Here is a 21,977-nt window from a genome sequence, read left to right as displayed (position 1 = left end):
GATCAATTAAATGATAGCGACCCAGGTCAGTAATGTTCCTATCTGTGTAGATTGAAGAGCTGTGGTATTATTATGGAATACAGTAATAACAAATGACTATTAAAGTAGATCCATATGAGTCCAGCTGAACACTGTAAAGTGTTCCCTATTTGTTCTTTTTAAAAATTTAGGTAAGGTAAGAACTCACAGAAATGGAATGAACTATTCCGTTATGGAATTTTCTCCCCTCTCTTTGTCTTTTTTTTGTACATATAGAAATAAAAACATTCCGATACATTTGAACCAGAGTTGGTTTTTATTTTCAGCTCAGCTTCTGACTGAACAGGAAACACTTGCCATTTCCTAGTTCAAGATTCATGACAGAAATTGTAAATGTTTCATTCCACACACATGAAATAAGGAAATAAAAACTTCAAATGTTTCATTTCCTTTGTAGCAATAAGGAAGTTTACATAATCAATCCACAAAATGAAAAGTTAATGACAAATGGAAAACATTAGTATCGACATTAAAGGGCATATTTCTATATCCTTCTATATTTGCAAAAATAGTCTTCTGTTCACCAGCTTGTTTCTAAACAAATGCAAGATAATATGTGTGACTATACCAGTCTTGACTGTGTTAACTTAGAAATCTTTACCTTTGGTATTAAGTTATGCCTATTTATTCTACATCGTTTCCTTTTAACATTATATACACATAAACACACATGCATTCAGCATTCCTGCCAATTCTTTACTGAACTACAAATTTAGAACCCCGTACATGGTACTGTTGTGATAAGGACATTGAAATAAAAAGGCAGAATATTCCATTTGGAATCTAACAGATTCACGCTGTCATTGACATTTGTTCCTGATCAATAATGATAAGGTTAAGAAAGATAAATCTTATATACAAATTATACAAACTAACAAATACAAAAGAAACTGAATCTAACATGTAATAATTCAGATTACTTTATAAAATCACTTGCTGATTATATATAGCATTTGAACCATTCAGTTCTGATTCAGGCCTACAACATTGCTAAGGTATATTGGGGGTTAAATTGGATAACCCCCGAAAGTGGGCGCATGGATCGCGGTGCGCAATTAACCTGCACCCAGTTGTTGAGATGCAGGCAGCACGTAACATTCGTACTGCCTGGTCAATTACCTGATATCTGCGAGCAGCCAGGCCTAGCTGCGCTGTTGAGTGGCTGCTCACCAGCATAGGGGCCCCGATATCGCGCGAGTGGCTAGCCTCACGTAAAGGCAGCCTGCATCTCTTATTTGCAAAATATAAGATACAGGTCCGCACGGAGTCTGAACGGAGATCAGACATCACACACGTAAAACACAGATGCAGGTCTCGTTCCTATGTTTACAAACTGTTGAGTTAAGTTAAAACATTATGTAAAAACATGCACATCACCCAAACATCTTGCAGTCACTCACTGACACACATCCCGCTTTCTTGCTGGAGAAGGTTGCGCATAACAGGAGGTAGCAAGTGGCAATGGCTCCATGGAACATGAACCAACTGTCCTCTCTCAGGATGACAGCATTTGTCAAAAGGTTGTGCACTACTAGATCCCACATCCTCCAATCTACACGCCAGAACTCACCAATCTGCCGATCTAAGTTTGTACCAGGCCTGTGAGAAAGCGTGCACCGAGGTTCTTTGTTGATACACTAGAGGCCTTGGTGCAAGAGGCGGAAAGAAGGAGGGGCATCCTATATCCGCAAGGGGGCAAGAGGCCCTCCAGACATATGCTCAAGAGGCAATAGGGAACAAAGTCAATGTCAGGCGCATAGCACCACGAACATGGATGCAGTACAGGTAGAAGTTCAATGCTTTGACACGAGAGGTCAACTGTCAAGTGGCATCTTCTACCAACTGCACCTCTAGCAACATCCACTGTCACCCACATACCAACCAAACTCTTTCAATCAGTACTCAACTCTTCCAATCAGATGCTTCCTCTCACCCGCATACATTACCATTGTTGCAGGTCACACACCCACAACTCACAGGTCACACTGGCAGCTATTCAACCATGACAGGCACATCACCCAAACATCCTGCAGGACACTCAATGATACACATATCAGGAGGTAGCAAGTTGCATGGCTCCATGGAACATGAACCTGGTGGCCTCTCTCAGGATGACAGTATTCCTGTCCCACCCCTGCCACTCCGCCAGTGCCCTTGCTGTTGTCTGTCAGTTAGCCAGCCCACTCCCTGTGGCGCATTGAAACTTTATCATAGGAACATAGGAAGATAGGAACAGGAGTAGGCCACTTAGGCGCTCAAGCATGTTTCGCCATTCAATGAGATCATGATTGATCTGTGACCTAACTCCATATACCCGCCATAGCCCCATATCCCTTAATACCTTTGGTTAACAAAAATCTATCAATCTCAGATTTAAATTTCATAATTGAGCTAGCATCAACTGCCATTTGCAGAACAACATTCCAAACTTCTACTACCCTTTGCAAGTTTCCTAACTTCACTCCTGCAAGTCCTGGCTCTAATTTTTAGGCTATGTCCCCTAGACCTAGTATTCAAGTATAGGAGACTTCCAAAAACAAGTACAAATACATTAGCAGCTAGAAGCAATAATCCAGCAACTAACTTGTAAATCTTGCGTGATCCCTTTAAAATGTGCTGGTGGGGGTCCTCCATGCTGTTTACGACCTGTTCAGCTGTGCGAGGTTAAGACAGTGCATTGGCTGGAGCGCTGAGTTCCAAAATTGCATCTATCCCCTTAAATCAGCAATGCACACTGAGCTACTTCGTATTCTCCCTACTTTACATGCTGCCGGCGTTCGTTATCTACGCCTGCACAAGTGCCTTTACCAAGATGGCGTCCAGTACACATCACACTAGAAGTGCGCGCGTGCATTCCGGACACCATTTTGGGTCCTTAGGAGGCCGCGTAGCGCCTACAAAACGGGCGCTACGTGGCCCAATTTATAGCCCATTTACTCAACAACTCTGCTTTCCCACTATTAAGACCACTGTTCTCTAGTAACAGAAGACGAGATATTGGGAGGGGTGTAACATTATCTTCTACTGTATCTTATTCCATACTTCATTTACCCTTTGAATAAAATAGTTCTGCCTGAACTTCCAATTTGCTTTAAATTTCCCAATTTTCAAATTGTAACCCTAGTTTTTGAACTCTTTGACAGCACAAATAGTTGGACAATGTTCATGTAAAAAGGTGGCCTGTCTATTCACAATCAAAACCTCCAAAATCTTTCTTCATTACTTAAAATGTTCTCCTTAGAGCAGAGAAGGTTAAGGGGAGATTTGATTGAGGTGCTCAAAGCCATGAAGGGTTTTGATAGAGTAAATAAGGAGAAACTGTTTCCAGTGGCAGAAGGGTTGGTAACCAGAGGACACAGATGTGACTGGCAGGGGATACTTTACCACAATATAACAAAGATTACAAGTAAATTTGAAACAAAATTGATAAGTTGCAATATAGTCTATAAACAAAAAAAAATGCTTGTTACATACAGAGAAATGCCAAAAGAGAAGATTCTAATACAGGCAGAAGAATGCGAGGGTAGGTTACCACTTTTTGAAATATGGATCTGCTACTTTCTCTAGTTCCAGGTACTTTAGTCAATGTTGTGTTGCTTTAGACAGTGTACACATATACTACTTCTGAAATACAGGAGTAGATTTTCATCTTCAACACCTATAATCTGGCAGAGCAGATCTGGCAGAGCAGATCTAATACCCTCTGTCCAATTTTCATTCATTAACATCAGTGGGATGAAAATTGGACGGGTTCTATAAACAGTGGGTGATCCACTCTACCAGATTACCGCCCAAGTGATGAAGACAAAATTCTACTCCACGGTCTCAGCAGTTAGCATTAAGTATGACAAAATATGCACTGCAGTAATAATATAAACAAGTCCTGTAAAGCGTATGTAAATAATCAATTCATAATCAGTTATTTTTGCATTATTTCAAAACAGTCAGCTTTCTGATGTTGAAAATTCTTGCCAAGTAATACTGTGATATAGTCCTTCAATTAATGCATAGACCAGCATTAAGCAGAACTTTTGTCCTATCACAGATACTTCAAAATAACAGGGCGACCTTGGAGGATGTCGAGAAGGAATCTGCCAATTGCAAGGAAACTGCATTTGGCTGAAGATGGCATTTGAGGATGATTCTAAACCGTAAAGCTGGACAGTGGGAGGGAGTTTCTCATATGATGTATCCTGCATAGGATCAATAGAGATAAGTGAAACACATGAACTAGCAGTTCTTTCAGCCCCCCACTACGGTCCTGGAGAATAGAGGAAAAATGCAGTCCAATACATCAAGAGACTTGATGCACTTATGGGTAATGTTCGATCACATACACAGGAACAAATAAATACATTCCAAAACATTTTGCAATATTGTGAGATCCAACTGCCACAATGTCATTTTCTTGGTCCGTGTGATGTGCACACACGTGAAACTCTGTAAATTCCCCTCTGAACCATGCTGGGATGTCATCATTCAAAATCGTTATAAAGCCAGCTGGAGGCCATTTTGGGGAGAATGGAGAGCCACTTCCTTAGTACCTACAGTGTTATCATTAATTATAACCATCAAAAGTTGTGATTTTTCATTGTTGTGTTTTCTCCTTTAGTAAAATGGAACACCCCCATGAATATCTTTGTTCTGCTGAAGAATGATGGTATGAGAATAGGAGGAGAATGCTGGTTTGACTCTGAGGCTTCTCCTTTTATTCAAGGCTGGCATGGAGAAATGGGAGGGGGAAATTCCTACTCTGTGATGGGGGAACAGTTGTTAGTGGCTGAGGAAAGGGGCAAATGAAAGACTTCAGCAGGTGCCAAGGGGCCTGTGGTTGTTTCCTGGCATCTGCCTCCAAATCAGCCATAATGTAAAAGCTGGGCACAGCCTCCATCACTAAGTGTAAAAGACTAACAGCATTATGCAACAAGTCCTGAAGTGGGAAAACCATTTTTTATTCAAAGTAAAAAATCAAAAATAACAACCTATCTTGATAATACCTAAGAGTGATAGCACTTAAATAGCAGCTCAGGAATTGGCCCCTGATCTAAACCCAGCACTATTAGAGGAAATCTGAGTGCAAAGTCCTCTGACATTCATTTAATTGCAGTTTACACTGCTACACCTTCTTCTGGTGCAATCAGGTGCAGACACTGGAAAAGTCATAGAGAAAGTTTGGGTGTAATGCTATTCAGGAGTACAATGGGAGCAAAACATTAGCATCCATTTTTCCTCTGCATTGCACCCATTTTTTAGGTGCCATTTGGGAGATGCAAATTTTTTCTCATATATTTTGTGATGCACAAAACGGTATTACAACAGAACAACATAAATGGAATTCAATCTAACCGGAATAACTGACTCTCCCTCCTCCACGAATAAAAAAGATAATGATTCCGATTGATTCCAGCCCCATTAGCTGTCAACCAGCAAACAATGGAACAGTTCCATTTAATAATCTCCAGAATATTCTGCACATCTGCATAAGGTGCTTTGCGTTCAAAAAACTAGAAGGAATCATTACAATTTCAAGTACATCATTGTATAGGAAAGACAAGTCTTTTAGAGCCGCTAACTTATTGGTCCAAAATCGCTAATACCCCATTTATACTGGCAGCTTTCTGCCAGAATGAAATCTGCAACTCCACAAATCTGGTGCAAAATGTGCAATATAAACTATCTAAAATTGTGTAGTATCAACATTGAAAACACCTCTGGAGTAGTTTTATGATTACTAAAAGCAGGATGGAGACCAGCAATGGAAGTGTCCCAGCAAGAGGCTGCAGTGTAAATGGGACTATTCTGTTCTGAACTCGGGGAGAAAAAACTTTGAGCTCAGACTGGACACTAAGAGCCCGATATTAGGAGGGAGGATTTCACGCACCCAGTGAAATCCGTGTCCTCCGCACGCGATCGCAGCCTAATTGAAGGTACTTATGCGTGCTTCAGGGTTTTCCGTTGCAGACGTGCGCAGCGGGCGCACTGCGCACCCGCATCACAGGCTGTCAGCAGGAGGAGCCCTATTTAAAGGGGCAGTCCACCAATGCTCCTCCTGCAGCAAAGAACCATATTGGCAACATGGAGCAGGCCAGAGGCAAGGCTGCTCCAAGGTTTTCTGACTCCTCACTCCAGGTGCTGCTCGATGGGGTCAGGAGGAGGAGGGAAACGTTTTTCCCATCAGACGGGAGGAAGTGGCCTGCTTCTGATACCAAGAAGGCCTAGCTCGAGGTGGCAGAGGAGGTGAGCAGCAGCAGCAATGTCACCCGAACCTGGGTCCAGTGCAGGAAGCGCTTTAATGACCTAACCAGGTCAGCCAAAGTGAGTATACTTATGCATTCTCCCACACTCCATCTTCCACATCACCTCCACCACCACACAACTCCTTCTGCACTGCCACCACAACGCTCTCGCATCACTCCTCACATCCACTCAACCATCATCCTCACCTTGCCTGCACGTACTCACCGCCCCAGTTCCCATTCGAACACTACCACGCAACCCAATCCTCATACAATCTCATGACTACGTCTCACACGCACCCTCCCATGCATCTCCCTCACGGTCACCCCCACCCACACCAATGCATGCAGTGGGTCACCACGCAATCATCACTCGACCCAGAGGGCGTCCGCACAAAGCATCTCATCGGTCAGGGCATGGACAAGAGCAACCTGCCACTACCTCTGCTGAAGCCACAGGGGTAACACCACGTAGGGGTTCCCGTAAACGTAAGGCTAAGGTTTTGTGAGCACAAAGGGGATGCACAAGGGTGTATGACAGAATGTCATGTTTTTCATTTAGATTTGTTTGTTTTGCCAACCACATTAAATTTTGTTATCACCACTACTGCCACGTCTTTGCAAATCTTGTCTGGTTTGTGCAATAATTCCCTTTCCTGAGGACCACCGTGACAACCCACACCTGATGCCACCCGTTGGGTCATTGCAGAGTGGGCGTAGGTGTATTTGCAGGGCTCTTTTGTGCAGATGACTGAAAGATGCCGGCGATGACCCCGGTGCCATTCTGGAAGGATGCGGAGGAGAAGTTGTTGAGGGCAGTGGTGACTTTGACAGCGACAGGTAAGGAGATGGTGCTCGGGTCAGCCAGGAGCAGCTCGGCATCAAGGAGGCTGCAGATGTCCACGACTACATGTCGAGTGACTCTGAGCCTCCATGTGCATTGTTCCTCAGAGAGGTCCAGGAAGCTGAGCCTCGGTCTGTGGACCCTGTGGTGAGGGTAGTGCCTTCTGCGATGCATCTCTCTCTGCGGTTGCCCTCCCTCCTGCTGTGCAGGTGGATGTGTCACAGCACTCTGTTGTGGAGCTCCACGTGTCAGAGGTGGACGGCATGGCCGGTGAGGTTGGTGATGCTGTTCGTCCTCCGATGAGGTCATGACTGCAGCTACAGCATCCCCCATCCGGAAGATGTACATCTGAGGGGGTCCGCAAGGTAGGTAAATGTGTCTGCACACTGAAGTTGAGGTTGCAAGTTGGTGAATTTTATTGTTAGGAGGAGGGTGGTGCAGGCCAAACTTTGTCCAAAGTGACAGAGTGGCCTCCTGCAATGAGTGAGGGTCACCCCCCACACCTGTCAAATGGATCTTTGCAGCTCCCACTGGCTGGTGGCTGCAACACGTCTATTTCAATTGGGAGTGTTTCCCCCAGCACGGGAAACACTCTCTGTTGCATGAAAATCCCACCCCTCCTAAAATATCCTCCCAATCAGGTCTGCAAACGACCTGAATTATGTAATTGATTGGTTTAAGTGGGATCCCGCTGGCTTTCATTGCCGGTGGGAGTCCCGCATGCGGGGCTGCGCGCCCATCTAAGCGCGTCATTGGGGAACCCGGAAGTGGACGGGTTGGAGCCGGGCTCCAGATCCGCCCCGGGAATCCCCAATTTTAGCAGCCCCCCACCCCCGCCACGAACGCACCCGCTCGGCCATCCGAAAATTGACCCCTAAGCTTCAGTATACAAATAAATCTTAACCCCCAATCTGTTGTTAACATCTGTACCAGACCAATCAAGGCTCAAATTAAAGGTTTGGGTGTCGGACTTTAATGTTGGGTTAGATCTCCTCCAAAAAACGGTAGTAAGTTGGATCCTAATTGGATCATTTTCAAAACTGTGACTAGTACCTTTTTCTTCCAACCACCTGACAACTAAGATAGATGTATAAAACATACAAACTGTACATTACTGAACCAATCTCATCAGAGAAAGAGCAGACTGGGCAAGGACACAGAGTTTCTTTATTATCCCATCTGCTATTCATTCACCATTCTGAAGATTAAAGTATCACATTATCTAACACAGGAATTACTCTCTCCTAATCCATCATATCTGCACTTCAAAGAACACGGTAAAGAATATGGTACTTTAGTTCTTCATTATAGTTTTAGGAATATTTTTTATATCATGTGTATTTGACTGATAACTGCTGTTGTAAAAAAATATTCTCTCATGTACACATATACTGTATTTCACAAAGTGCACCCAAATTCCCCCCCAAGAAGTTGTATATAGTAACATAGAATTTACCAACTGTAGCTTGTGGAGTCTATAGTTATTTATAGAATTACTACAGGTGTAAGAGTGACATTTACAGAATTATAAATAACTGATTGGGCCAGAATTTGCTGTAGCAGGGCATCTAATTGTATCTGCCATTAGTTAGACTTGCCGTTGCACCCTTCAAGCTCAAATTTTTTTTGCCCCACACAGTTGCTGAAAGTGTGAGCTGATAACGGCGCAGCGAGGGAAACAGGGCATCTGGGACCTGAGTGAAAAGGGCAACCAACCGTGTATCTCCTTAACCATTGAAATTTAAGGATTGGGAAATAAACACAGGAAAGACTGAGAAGGAGGGTGAATTAAAGGGGGTGAATTCAATGTCAAATCAGGTACAGAAAGAGAAATACAGAGAAGGAAAGAAAGATCGGATTAAAAGAGAGAAAAAAGGGACAGAAAGCAAAAGTAAGAAAAAAAATTTAAAATTTGACATTTTTAAAATCGCCCCGAAAATTTCAAAAACCCGAAGAGATGACACTCCAAGCTTGTAATAGTTCATTTTCGGGGCCAAAGAGGCTGATTGGCAGTCATTACCACTTATCGTGTCCTTAAAAGGGTACTTATGCTTGTAATGACATGATTTAACTTTCTGTGATGGGTTTAACTTGCTATATGGGCAAATCATCATAGAATCATAGAATGATACAGCAGAGAAGGAGGCCATTCAGCCCATCGTGCCTGTGCCAGCTGTTTGGTAGAGTTATCCAATTAGTCCCATTCCTCTGCTCTTTCCCCATAGCCCTGTAACTTTTTCTCCCTTCAAAAATACAGCAAGTTCATAGTATTATAGTAGGTACAGCACAGGAGGAGGCCATTTGGCCCATCGTGCCTGTGCCGGCTCTTCGAAAGAGCTATCCAATTAGTCCCATTCCCCTACTCTTTCCCCATAGCCCTGTAAGTTTTTTTCCTTCAAGTATTTACCAAATTACCTTTTAAAAATTACTATTGAATCTGCTTCCACCACCCTTTCAGGCAGTGCATTCCAGATCATTACAACTCGCTGCGTAAAAAAATGTTTCCTCTTGTCGCCTCTGGCTCTTTTGCCGATCATCTTAAATCTGTGTCCTTTGGCTATCGACCCTTCTGCCACTAGAAACAGTTTCTCCTTATTTACTCTATCAAAACCGTTCATGATTTTGAACATCTCTATCAAATCTCCCCTTATCCTTCTAGGGATAACAATCCCAGCTTCTCCAGTCTCTCTACATAACTGAAGCCCCTCATCCCTGGTACCATTCCAGTAAATCTCTTCTGCACTCTCTCTAAGGCCATGACTTCCTTCCTAAAGTGTGGTGCCCAGAGTTGAATACAATACTCTAGCTGAGGACTAACCAGTGTTTTGTAAAGGTTTAGCATAATTGCCTTGCTTTTGTACTCGATGGGCTTGATTTTAAAAGGGCGGCGGGGTGGCAGCAGTGGGGGTGGGGGGGATGGTCAACGGGTGCACAGCAAACCCGGCTAATAAAAACTTACCGTTCCCCACGCGATCGTGAATTAATTGGTGCACCCTAGCCTTGTTTCCAGGTTTGCTGTCCGAAAGTTGCGCAGTGGGTAGACTGCGCACCCGCATGACAGGCTATCAGCTGGAGCGTCTAGATTTAAAGGGCCATTGCGCCAATGGATTTTGCTGAAGCAAAGAGCAAGAAGACCTAATGGAGCAGCACAGGGCAAGGCTGCTCCAAGATTCAGCGATGGCTCACTTCAGGTGCTACTGGCCAGGGTGAAGAGGAGGAGGGAACTATTTTACCAGCCGACAGGAGGAAGCACCCTGCCTCTGCCACCAAGAAGGCCTGGCTTGAGGTGGCAGAGGAGGTCACCAGCAGTAGCAACATCTGTCGCATCTGGGTACAATGCAGGAAGCGTTTCAATGACCTACCTAGGTAAGCAAAAGTGAGTACACTTACTGATTCTCCTACATTCCGTGTTGCACATCAACCCCCGCCCCCCCCCCCCCCCCAACTCATCCTGCACTGCCAAGACTATTCCATCATATCACTCCTCACACCCACTTAAGGCTCATCCTCAACTTACCTTCACTTCCTGAGCAATTCCTCACCTCCCGATTTGTGACCCCACCACTACCACTCATCCCAATCCTGATCCAATGTGATTTCTCTGTCCCATACTCACCCTCTGATGCACCTCTTTCATGGTCAGCCCCACCGAAAGCAATGCATTCATTGGTTGGCTACTTCACCCTCACTCACTCACACGTCTGTACTTTCTCCCCTTCTAGAAGAGAGCGCAAAATGCACGTGAAAGGGCAAAGAGTGGAGGGGGGGCCACAACAAATAGTGCTCCTCACAGAGGTGGAGGAGGAGGCCCTACAGATCAGCTGAACCTTCAAGTCCCTGTCCGTCGGGTACGCGGAGACTGGCACCCCACATACGTCTGGTGACACAACTTTAACATTCATCACACACAATGTGAATTGATGTTAACAATACTTGGCATGTTGAACACCTCAGTATGCTCATTGTAACATGACACATCTATAATGATGCTTAATATTGCCTTCTGTTCTCTCACAGGCCATTCAACGACCGCAGTGCCGGCAGAGTGCGATTCCTCAGAGGAGCTCCCGGCCTCTGAGGGTGCACCGTCGCATCTTAGTGAGCCATTCACCAGTGCAGATACTCAAAACTTGATGGGTCCTAGTAGTTAGTTAGTTGAGTTGGCACCTGGTGAGTCACCACACACAAGTGAGCACGAGCAGACACTGGTGGCAGGGGCAGCTGTGGAGAGTCCGCGTCGGTGGGCGCACTCCTCTCCGGGCTCTGCTCAGCTGGTCGCAGATGCTGAACCCTGGGGGCCATCCTTTAAAGGATCGAGGGACAGCAGTACATCTGTGAGGTACTGGAACAGGTGCTGCACACACTCTCCATAATAGCGCGGAGATGGAGGAGTCCAATTCCTTCATTAGTGGAATGGTGGCACAGGTACTTGAGGGAATCTCTGAGATAGTGTCACAGGGACGTGAGCAACTGTCTGAGATAGTGTCACACGTAACTGCTGAAATATCTGAGACAGTGTCGTAGGTAACTGCAGAAATGTCTGAGATAGTGTCGCAGGTAAGTGTGGGAATGCCCGCAATGGAGAGAAGGCTAGCCTCTGTTGAGCTTCAAGCATGGCTCACAAATGAGTCCATTCAGGCCCTGACAACAGCCATTCAGACTCACGGTGAACAACAATCTGCTGCCTTAAACAGGCAGACAGAAACTTTACAACTGGGCTTCCAAGGCTTCACACAAGTCCTCCAAACTGTTCTCCAGCAGGATGGCAGGAGTGATGTGGGCCTGGTCCAGGAGAGGAATGATGGCGAAAGGGGACATGATCCTTGCTGCAAGTTACCCAGTTTTCAGGAGAACAGCGTCCACGACACCACACAACCCTGCCACGGCAACCTCTGCAAGACATGCCAGATCATCGACACGGATACCACCATCACACGAGAGGACACCACCCACCAGGTACATGGTTCATACTCCTGTGACTCGGCCAACGTTGTCTACCTCATACGTTGCAGGAAAGGATGCCCCGGAGCATGGTACATTGGCGAGACCATGCAGATACTGCGACAACGGATGAACGGACACCGCACAACAATCGCCAGACAGGAGGGTTCCCTCCCAGTCGGGGAACACTTTAGCAGTCAAGGACATTCAGCCACCGATCTTCGGGTAAGCGTTCTCCAAGGCGGCCTTCGAGACACACGACAACGCAAAATCGTCGAGCAGCAGTTGATAGCCAAGTTCCGCACCCATGAGGACGGCCTCAACCGGGATCTTGGGTTCATGTCACGCTACACGTAATCCCACCAGCAAAAAGGGGGAAAAAAAATTATGTTTTTAATATTCCCTCTCTCTCTCTCTCTGCCATTTGGGTTTCTTTCTGTCTGTCTGTATAATTGACACAATGTATATCCAGTGTACTGGGACGTGCTGTTCTCCGTGACTGGCCTGTTTGAATAACAACAACACCTTTTGATTGGTGTGATGCTGTCCCAGCCTAGTATAAGATATGCGATTTGAGAACCTTTTCACTCATTCATCTGACGAAGGGGGTAATCTCCGAAAGCTTGTGATTTTAAAATAAATTTGTTGGACTATAACCTGGTGTTGTAAGATTCCTTACATCTCTCTCAGGATGACAGCATTCCTGTCCCACCCCTGCCACTCCGCCAGTGCCCTTGCTGTTGCCTGTCAGCCAACCAGTCCACTCTCTGTAGAGTATTGAAACTTTATCATAGGAACATAGGAAGGTAGGAACAGGAGAAGGCCAATTAGCCCCACGAGCCTGTACTGCCATTGAGTGAGATCATGGCTGATCTGTGATCTAAGTCCACATATCCGTTTAGCCCCATATCCCTTAATACCTTTGGTTAACAAAAATCTATCATTCTCAGATTTTAAATTAACAATTGAGCGAGCATCAATTGCCATTTGCAGAAGAGCATTCCAAACTTCTAACGCCTTTGAGTATAGAAGAGTTTCCTAGCTTCACTCCTGCAAGTCCTGGCTCTAATTTTTAGGCTATGCCCCCTAGTCCTAATATACAAGTATAGGAGACCCCCACAAACAAGTACAAATGCATTAGCAACCAGAAGCAATAATCCAGCAACTAACCTGTAACTCCGGCATGATCCCTTTAAATAGCACTGGTGGGGGGGGTTTTCCAAACTGTTTAAGACCTGTTCAGCTCTGCGAGGTTAATACAGTGTGTTGGCTGGAGTGTTGAGTTCCAAAATCGCATCTGTCCCTTTAAATCAGCTTTGCACACTGATCTACCGCATATTCTCCCCTACATTGCACGATGCCGGCCTTTGTTATCTGTGTGTGTGCCAATGCCTTTACCAAGATGGCGTCTGTCACACTAGAAGTTCTGGACGCCATTTTGGGTTCTTAGGAGTCACGTAGCGCCTACACAACGAGCGCTACGCAGCCCAATTTAGAGCCCGTGATATTTTTAAAATTTTTAAATTATTTTTTTTTTACTTTTCCTTTCTGTCTCTTTTTTTCTCTCTCTTAATCCAATCCTTCGTTCCCTCTCTTTATTTCTTTCTGTACCTGATTTGATAGGGAACTCACCCACTCTAATTTACACTTCCTTCTCAGTCCTTGCACTGTTAATTTCATAATCCTTCAATCTGATTGGTTAAGGAGATACACAGTTGCTTGCCCTGTTCACACAGGTCCCAGATGCCCTGTTTCCCTCACTGTGACCTAATCAGCTCGCACTTTCAGAAACAAATGAAAAATAATTGGGAGGAGCCATAGAGCACAGAGAGTAAGAATGGGCTGGGGAACAGTTGAGTACTGGGTTGAGGATGAAAAACTGCTACTTCTGGTGATGAAATTTGTCTAAATGCAGTTCTACTGCACGCAATTCTGCAGAGGAAAATGGTCCATAATTCAGGACTAATTGACATTAACCTGGCATCTTCAGGAAGAGAAGCCATGAGAATGAGCGTCATGGGTAATGGAAATTCCATGGTGGTGTAGTAAGAAGTGCTTTTCTGAGGATGGAGTTAAAGTGTAACATTGGGAGTAGCATACAGGCAGCAATGTAATATGTATGTGCAATTCTAATCAAACATGCACCTGGAATTTCTGCGTGGGTTCTCTGGTGGGAGAGCAACGGACACCCCGCCCCCATTTTTAGCCATTTACGCCATTCCTTCGGGGGTTCTACTGATCTCCTGTTTACATTATGGCAGGAGATCAGGAGAAGCCTGTGGTAAATTCAGAGCCAATAAATTTATAAATTTTTCTTTTTTATTACAAAAAAACAGCATTTGCTGTTAAAGTTCAATTGAATATTTTACAGTTAAATTGCTGACCAAATACAATGGGGGTGGAGGGGGGGGTAATTCAACCCACAACCGCCCGTTTGTCAGGCGTAAAATCGGCGTTAGATCTCTGATTTGCGGAATTGCGGCGGATGCCATATTGATTTTGGCGAATTTTAGTTGTCCAGGGTGCTCGTCTGAAACAGGCATTAGGCACCTTAAATATGCAAATTAGCTCCAGTTGTAGGATCCCGAATGCGAAATTCAGGTACAAATGGTCGAAGATTGCTCCGTGCACGCTCCGCCTAGTTGTACCCGGTACCGAGCAGCCTAACCAGCGATCCTTAAAGGGGGCCACTAAAAAAAAAAGGCACAGGAAATTTTTATTTTTTATTTTGCTGGAGGGCTCCTCCCGGGTCCACAAAAAAAAACTACTGGCACGTTCGAGGACCCTTCCAGGTTCACCATCCCCTAGACCTGACCTGCCGGCCAGCTCAGCATTGAAGCCGATTGATTTCCTGCCCTCTCTGACTGACGAGCTGCAGTGGGGTGTCCATTTGGCGCCCGCAGCTCACCGCCGACATTTAAATTAGGTCCAAAGCTGAATTTGGCTCGGGCCTCAGGCTGCACGGACCAGAGGTGTCACTCTGTCAAATTTGCACCCATTTTGGGTGCAAGTCAAATTTCTTGGCCAGTATATCAGTCCACACTAAAGCTTACCCTGTGCGGGAAGGCAAAAATAGAGCTACCCAGCTGCAGCACATAAATCAGAACACTTGACAGAGGATTGTGTTTATGAGCACATTCTTGACATTTTACTGTTTGACAAACATAGTCATGCTTTCCTTTAACAGAAACAAAAATTCTCACAAAGGCAAAATTAAAAGTTGCGCCACTAATTTAAACCCCTTCACTCACATTGCTTGGGAACAGTAGTTAAAGAGGATCACTTTAAAATTTGAGATATTATGAAATGTCTATGGGCATAGCAGAGCTGAATAAGATGCAGTACTAACATTATTTCTCCTTCTCAACATGAGCTTAGCCCAACTATTGCAAATGACGTTCATTAACTCCTGACCCGGCGTACAAGGTCCCCTGTCAAAACATTTACAATGTGTTACATTTCCCCTCAATTCTCTTGATCCCTTCCTCTCCCAGACTTTGATGCATGGGTGCTGGTTGCCCTCTGGTATATTGTCTAAGTAGTCCTGGCGAGCCCAGACAGTGAGATTCTGTGGAGGGCAACACAGCTGAGCGCAGTCTTGTCCTCACCTGACATTCACATGTATACTTTCCAGCAGGCGTGGGGGATAGTGATCAAGGCCACAAACCCTGATTTTCCGCTCCCTTACACAGGAGCATTGAGACTGACTGTAGCTTCTTTAGATAAGATGGATTGTCCCACCTGAGATCTGGCATAGATTAGCAACTGAACCTGGAACTTTCCAGTGAGTATGGTTTAGTGCTACACTCGGCAGTGTTTTATCCACTATACCTATTAGGGCATTGGGCAAGTTGTGTTAACACATCTGTCATGAACAACCTAGATATGGACTCTATCTTAATGGGCAGGATTCCATAAAAAAAATCATTGCCCAAACTGAATCAAATATGTCTCTGCTAAACATCTTCACTCATAAGAATAGAAAGTAAGAAATTAGAACATACCATTCAGCTCATTAAACCTGCTTCTTTCAAAGGTCATGCACAAGCTACCCATACCAGGAATTCTATCCAAACCATATATCTCCTTAGGGAGAGTTCTGCATTAATATACTCAGATCCCTAAAGATAATAAAGCAAAAATCCTGATTACTTATCCGCTGGTATATTTCTAGCCTCACATGCCATCCTTCGCAGAAAACAACCTCTTGGCCCTAGCTTCAGCAGCCACAGGAACAATAACACGCCATTGATTATTTGATTATTTCAGTCCATGTCTATCCCTAAACTTCATAGATTCCAACTCCAAACCAAACCATCACTGATACAAAACGTGATCATGTAACACTGTGCCACAAAATATTCTTCTACTCTTCAATGTCCTTCATGAACTCCAAAATTAATTTGTAACTTCATCGCTCATGAGATGAACCAACCAACTAATTTATATGCACACATTGTAAATTTATGCTTGTAGTAAATTAATTAACTTTTAAGAGACTAATTGAACAGATTTAGTAACCATTTTCTGTTCCTCTGCTGTAGATTCTATGTAATATGTGCCTTCCTCCATTGATTTGGCCACTCCAGTCTTCACTAACATTTCTGCATAAGCTCTGCTGTGCCATTGCATAGGAAATATGGAGCTGCCTTCATGGTACCTTTAGCGTAGCAAAAGAAGATGGTTGTATGAAATTATCTTTGCCTGAACAAATTGCCTATTACTGTATGACATTCTCAGTTTACTAATGAATTTTATAACAGGTTGGCATTAGACCACTTGTTTACTTTAAAAGCTATTTGGTGAAAGAGTTTCTTATATAATATTTAAGGGGTACTCACATTTCTGAAAATGTTGGAAACACAAGACAGTTTATTGTTCTGTATTGTTTTAATATCTTGTAATCTGCATATTCCGATGTACTCACCTTGAAACAAAGCATGAACAACGCTGCCATCATTCATGCTCTTGATCTCCTTTTCAACAGGAAAAACACAAAGCTATTTAACCACAAATATGTTCCTTAGATATTAATATACTAGTGGTTATCTGGCCAGAGAAAGTACATTTCACTCTCTAATATCATTAACTTTGGTACAATGCAGCGCTACATGTTAATCTGGCTGCCTGAGTTCTGGTTTTGTCACCAGTTAATGAGGTCGGGACAATTATGCCTGCACTGTGAGTTGAACTATGTGGTCAGTGCCTTACCTGACCCAGTGTAACTGTCAAGTGATCCATCTCCTGTTGTTGTGGCAGTGTCACTGCTGCTCATTGGCTCTGTTTTGACTGCAAGAAGAGACACTACATAGAAGAATAAGTATAAAAAATGATGTAACCCCTAGTTTTTCATTCTGATTTATACAATGTGTGTGGGCAGTCCCAGTTTTGGTTTACAGCCATAAAGTTTATGGTTAGCAATGTACCAATGCTGGAACATGGAGCCCTGAGGTCAGCACGGAAAGAAAATGCTGCAGCCACATTAACTCATCTTAGAGAGTAGTACTACCTCAAACAGGGGCCGATGACCTTTTGTTTTTTGTTAATTAAACAGAGTCCTGATATTTAGAAAAATGCCTTGTATTATGTATTGTACATGGAAATTCTCTGTACTCTGACCCAAATTGATTCTCTGGTAATACAGCAGTGATTATATCACAGAGGAAGTTAATACCTTCTTGTGAGTATCAGGGCCTTGAGACGCTAAAAACTCTCTTGACAATGGTAAGAAAGAGGTGTTGTAATTTTTAACTTAAAAATAAAATGTAAACAATATAGGTTATACAAAATAAGATACCAGGGAGCAATCTCAAGACTGTAATCTAATCTTGGATCTTAGATGACGTTGATAAACCACTTAAGCTCTGCTCTTGCCATATAGGATATCATATGAACCCTTCGATCAGACTGTAACCTTGTAACTTACTCCCAGGTATCCATTATTGTATATGTATAAATAGAATACACAACAGATAGCGATAGTTCCACTAAAAATAAATTACTTGTAACATTGGGTGAGTGAGGTCACTCAGTGGTTTATTTTTCGTAAATCGCTGCCCATCACGTATCTGTTCTTCAAAGCTTTACTACTTTGAGCATTCTGTGTGGTTTGCGGATTGTAGCAAACTACCAGCTACTGTATTATGATGATAACACTGTGCAGCTGAACAAATTAAATATGAATGGCATTAGAGACAACGGTAAACTAAACTAAAAAGTATTATTTTTCTATGCATAGCAAAGTTGACACACACACTGAAAGCTTGTAAACCAAACACTGTTAACTATGTATGCCAACAAAACGCAAGGCAAGTATAAGAGAAAAGAGCTGTGCAACACTCACATGCAATTTGTAACATTTAGCTAGGAGATAGGAACAAAACAACTGAGTGATGTGTTGTTACATTTTTAAGCTACATTCCTATTCTTCATTAAATGCATTTAAAAGCATATTGTCAAGAGAATCAAAACTTAATTACTGGGAACCTCACTAAAAACTCACAAATATAAGGTCAATGACTTTACCAAGATCAGGGATATTGAGGAAATGATTTTTTTTTGGTCAGTTACTCACTGTGTGGGAGACTGTAGCTGTGAACCCATATCCTACCATTCTGTCACACTGCATTATTGTTGCAACATGCTGTGCTACCTACCTATTGAGAAAAGGCCATTTAACCCTCTAATGAACTAAACTGGACAAAGAGCAGAGGTGTTCAAAAATTAACCCAAAACGGTAATAGCTTTATATAAATGGTATAAATAAAATACATAATCACATAGAATCAAACCCAGTTTATTCCACAAGGGAGTCAGTTCTGATAACTCATGAGTAATAAGTATCTCACAAATAAACTAGATATTCCACTGCTGCCCACTGTGCGTTAATGTGTTATTGCTGGCGGTGAAAATATCATTTACATTGTAATGTCACAATAGTTATATCACCGCACAATTTAAGAACAGATACGAGCTTATTGAGTGTTAAAAATAATTAAATTGCCTATCATGAAATCAGCTCAGCTTCAAATAATTTTGAATTTTACATCTGTTGTTCTGTACCTAAGTTTTAATCTTGTAAAATTCCTTTTTATTTCTTCATACGGAAGTGAATTGAAATCTGAAATTGACAGGAATAAAACTGGAATGTGTGATGGCTAAACTCTTGAAAATTACAATTCAATTTTTTAAAATAAATTTTTGATCAAAGATTTGGGGAGAAGCAATTGTTTTGTAGCTAACTTTACATTAAATTCACTTGTCTGTGCCTGGTAAAACATTTTTTCACTGGTGGCCCATCAGTGATCATGGTTTTATGTCTGTAGGGGCGGATTATGTTAATTGGGGTAGCTTGTTAGCAATTGCCACTCATTCCCAAGCTGGCCTGTTAAAAACTGATGAAGTGAGCAATAATAATAAAAAAAGCTCTCATTAGGAGAGCTCCAATAAAAGTTTTTTTAAAAAAAACCTTCCTTCTCTCAAAAAAGCAGGAATTCCAGTTGTGTGAAATCATTGTAATGTGGGTGGAGGAGGAAGAAGAAGTGGATCTTTTAACCCCAGTTTTAACCTAACTCACCCGTCGAGAATGGGACAGGTTTGGGTTGGTTGCCCGATCTACACCCTGCCTGATTTCACGCTCCAATGTTCTTGCCAAGCCCGTTAGGTTAAAATTGAGGCTTTTAAGTCTGCATTTCATGTGAAAAATTGACTTGGCATCAATAGTGACGAATTTAAGTCAAACGCTTAAGGGTAGATTTTCATCGTCACCACCTGCGCGGTAATCTGACAGGGCCAATCACCTGCCATAGAAATCAATGGAATGAAGATCGCATGGGTTCTATAAAGAGAAGTGATCCACTCAGTTAGGTTACAGTTTAAAAAACTGCTGTCATGATGTTAATGAAAAACTGGGAAATAAACATAAAAGTTCATGGTTTCACATGAAACAAGGGCCGATTTTAACTTGGAGCGGGAATCGGGGGTGCAGGGGCTGAAACAGGCGGCAAACCATCTGCCCCTCCTTCTCTGGAGCATGATGCCCAGGAGATTTCAGCTCCTGGGCCTCATTTACATGGCACGATTCTGACTCCTGCTGGCGGGAAATACGTCCCGGGGCGGGTTAAAATCAGCCCTTAAACAAACATTGGGCTATAAATTGGGCCATGTAGCACCCATTTATTAGGCCCTACGCGGCCTCCTAATGTCCCAAAATGGCGTCTGGAATGCGCGCGCACTCTTCTAGCACGACGTGCGCCGGACACCACCTTGGTAAAGGCGTTTGTGCACGCGCAGATAACGAATGCCGGTACCATGATCCTCCCTGACCACAGGCCTGGTGCCGGAGGATTGGAGGACTGCTAATGTTGTACTGTTGTTTAAAAAGGGAGAAAGAGATCGACCGAGTAATTATAGGCCAGTCAGTTTAACCTCGATGTTGGACAAATTATTGGAATCAATTCTGAGGGACAGCATAAATCGTCATTTAGAAAGGCACGGGTTAATCAAGGACATTCAGCATGGATTTGTTAAGGGAAGGTCGTGTCTGACTAACTTGACTGAATTTTTTGAGGAGGTAACAAGGAACGTCGATGGGGGTAACACGTTTGATGTAGTGTGCACGGATTTTAGCAAGGCTTTTGACAAGGTCCCACATGGCAGGCTGGTCAAAAAAGTAAAAGCCCATGGGATCCAAGGGAAAGTGACTAGTTGGATCCAAAACTGGCTCAGTGGCAGGAAGCAAAGGGTAATGGTCGACGGGTGTTTTTGCAACTGGAAGGCTGTTTCCAGTGGGGTCCTGCAAGGGTCAGTAGCAGGTCCCTTGCTTTTTGTGGTATATATTAATGATTTGGACTTAAATGTGGGGGGCTTGATCAAGAAGTTTGCAGATGATACAAAAATTGGCTGTGTAGTTGATAGCGAAGAGGAAAGCTGTAGACTGCAGGAAGATATCAAAGGACTGGTCAGGTGGGCAGAAAAGTGGCAAATGGAATTCAATCCAGAGAAGTGTGAGGTAATGCATTTGGGGAGGGCAAACAAGGCAAGGGAATACACAATAAATGGGAGGATACTGAGAGGTGTAGAGGAACAAAGGGACCTTGGAGTGCATGTCCACAGATCCCTGAAGGCAGCAGGACAGGTAGATAAGGTGATTAAAAAGGCATACAGGATACTTTCCTTTATTAGCCAAGGCATAGAATATAAGAACAGGCAGGTTATGCCAGAACTGTATAAAACATTGGTTAGGTCACAGCTTGAGTATTGTGTACAGTTCTGGTCACCACATTACAGGAAAGATGTGATTGCACTAGAGAGTACATAGGAGATTTACGAGGATGTTACCAGGACTGGAGAATTTTAGCTATGAGAAAAGATTGGGTAGGCTGGGGTTGTTTTCTTTGGAACATAGGAGGCGGTGGGGAGATTTAATTGAGGTATATAAAATTATGAGGGGCCTAGATAGAGTGGATAGGAAGGACCTATTTCCCTTAGCAGAGGGGTGAGTGACCGGGGATATAGATTTAAAGTGATTGGTAAAAGGATTAGAGGGGAGCTGAGGAGAAATTTTTTCATCCAGAGCTTGGTGGGGTTCTGGAACTCACTGCCTGATTGGGTGGTAGAGGCAGAAACCCTCAATTCGTTTAAAAAGTGCTTGCATGTGCACTTGAAGTGCCGTAACCTACAGGGCTATAGATTTGTGCTGCAATATGGGATTAAGCTGGATAGCTCTTTTTCGGCCGGCACGAACACAATGAGCCAAATGGCCTCCTTCTGTGCTGTAACCTTCTATGATTCTGAGTAAGGAGAATATGCATTAGATCAGTGTGCAACGCTGCTTTAAAGGGATAGATACCATTTTGGCACTCAACGCTCCAGTCAACGCACTGTCTTAACCACGAACAGCTGAACATGTCGTAGAC

General features: G+C 43.5%; 1 protein-coding gene across 22 annotated transcripts in view; it reads right to left on the bottom strand.

Moving 5' to 3' along the window:
• The window catches only part of eya4 (EYA transcriptional coactivator and phosphatase 4), a 356,347-nt gene that overhangs the window by 100,131 nt on the left and 234,239 nt on the right, over nucleotides 1–21,977 (bottom strand). For 12 of the 22 annotated variants that reach the window (XM_067984861.1, XM_067984860.1, XM_067984879.1 and 9 more), the window contains one exon: nucleotides 17,272–17,364. The exons of 4 other annotated variants lie outside the window; for them this stretch is intronic. In XM_067984861.1, coding sequence (XP_067840962.1) covers nucleotides 17,272–17,364 — 93 coding nt within the window. The remainder of the gene's footprint in view (nucleotides 1–17,271; nucleotides 17,365–21,977) is intronic. 6 more of the 22 variants (XM_067984880.1, XM_067984863.1, XM_067984864.1 and 3 more) reach the window with 1 other exon arrangement.

The sequence above is a fragment of the Heptranchias perlo genome, chromosome 5 (assembly GCF_035084215.1).
Source record: "Heptranchias perlo isolate sHepPer1 chromosome 5, sHepPer1.hap1, whole genome shotgun sequence".
NCBI lineage: Eukaryota > Metazoa > Chordata > Chondrichthyes > Hexanchiformes > Hexanchidae > Heptranchias > Heptranchias perlo.
Note: the sequence above shows the minus strand (reverse complement) of the source record. Positions and strands in the feature narration are given on the sequence as shown.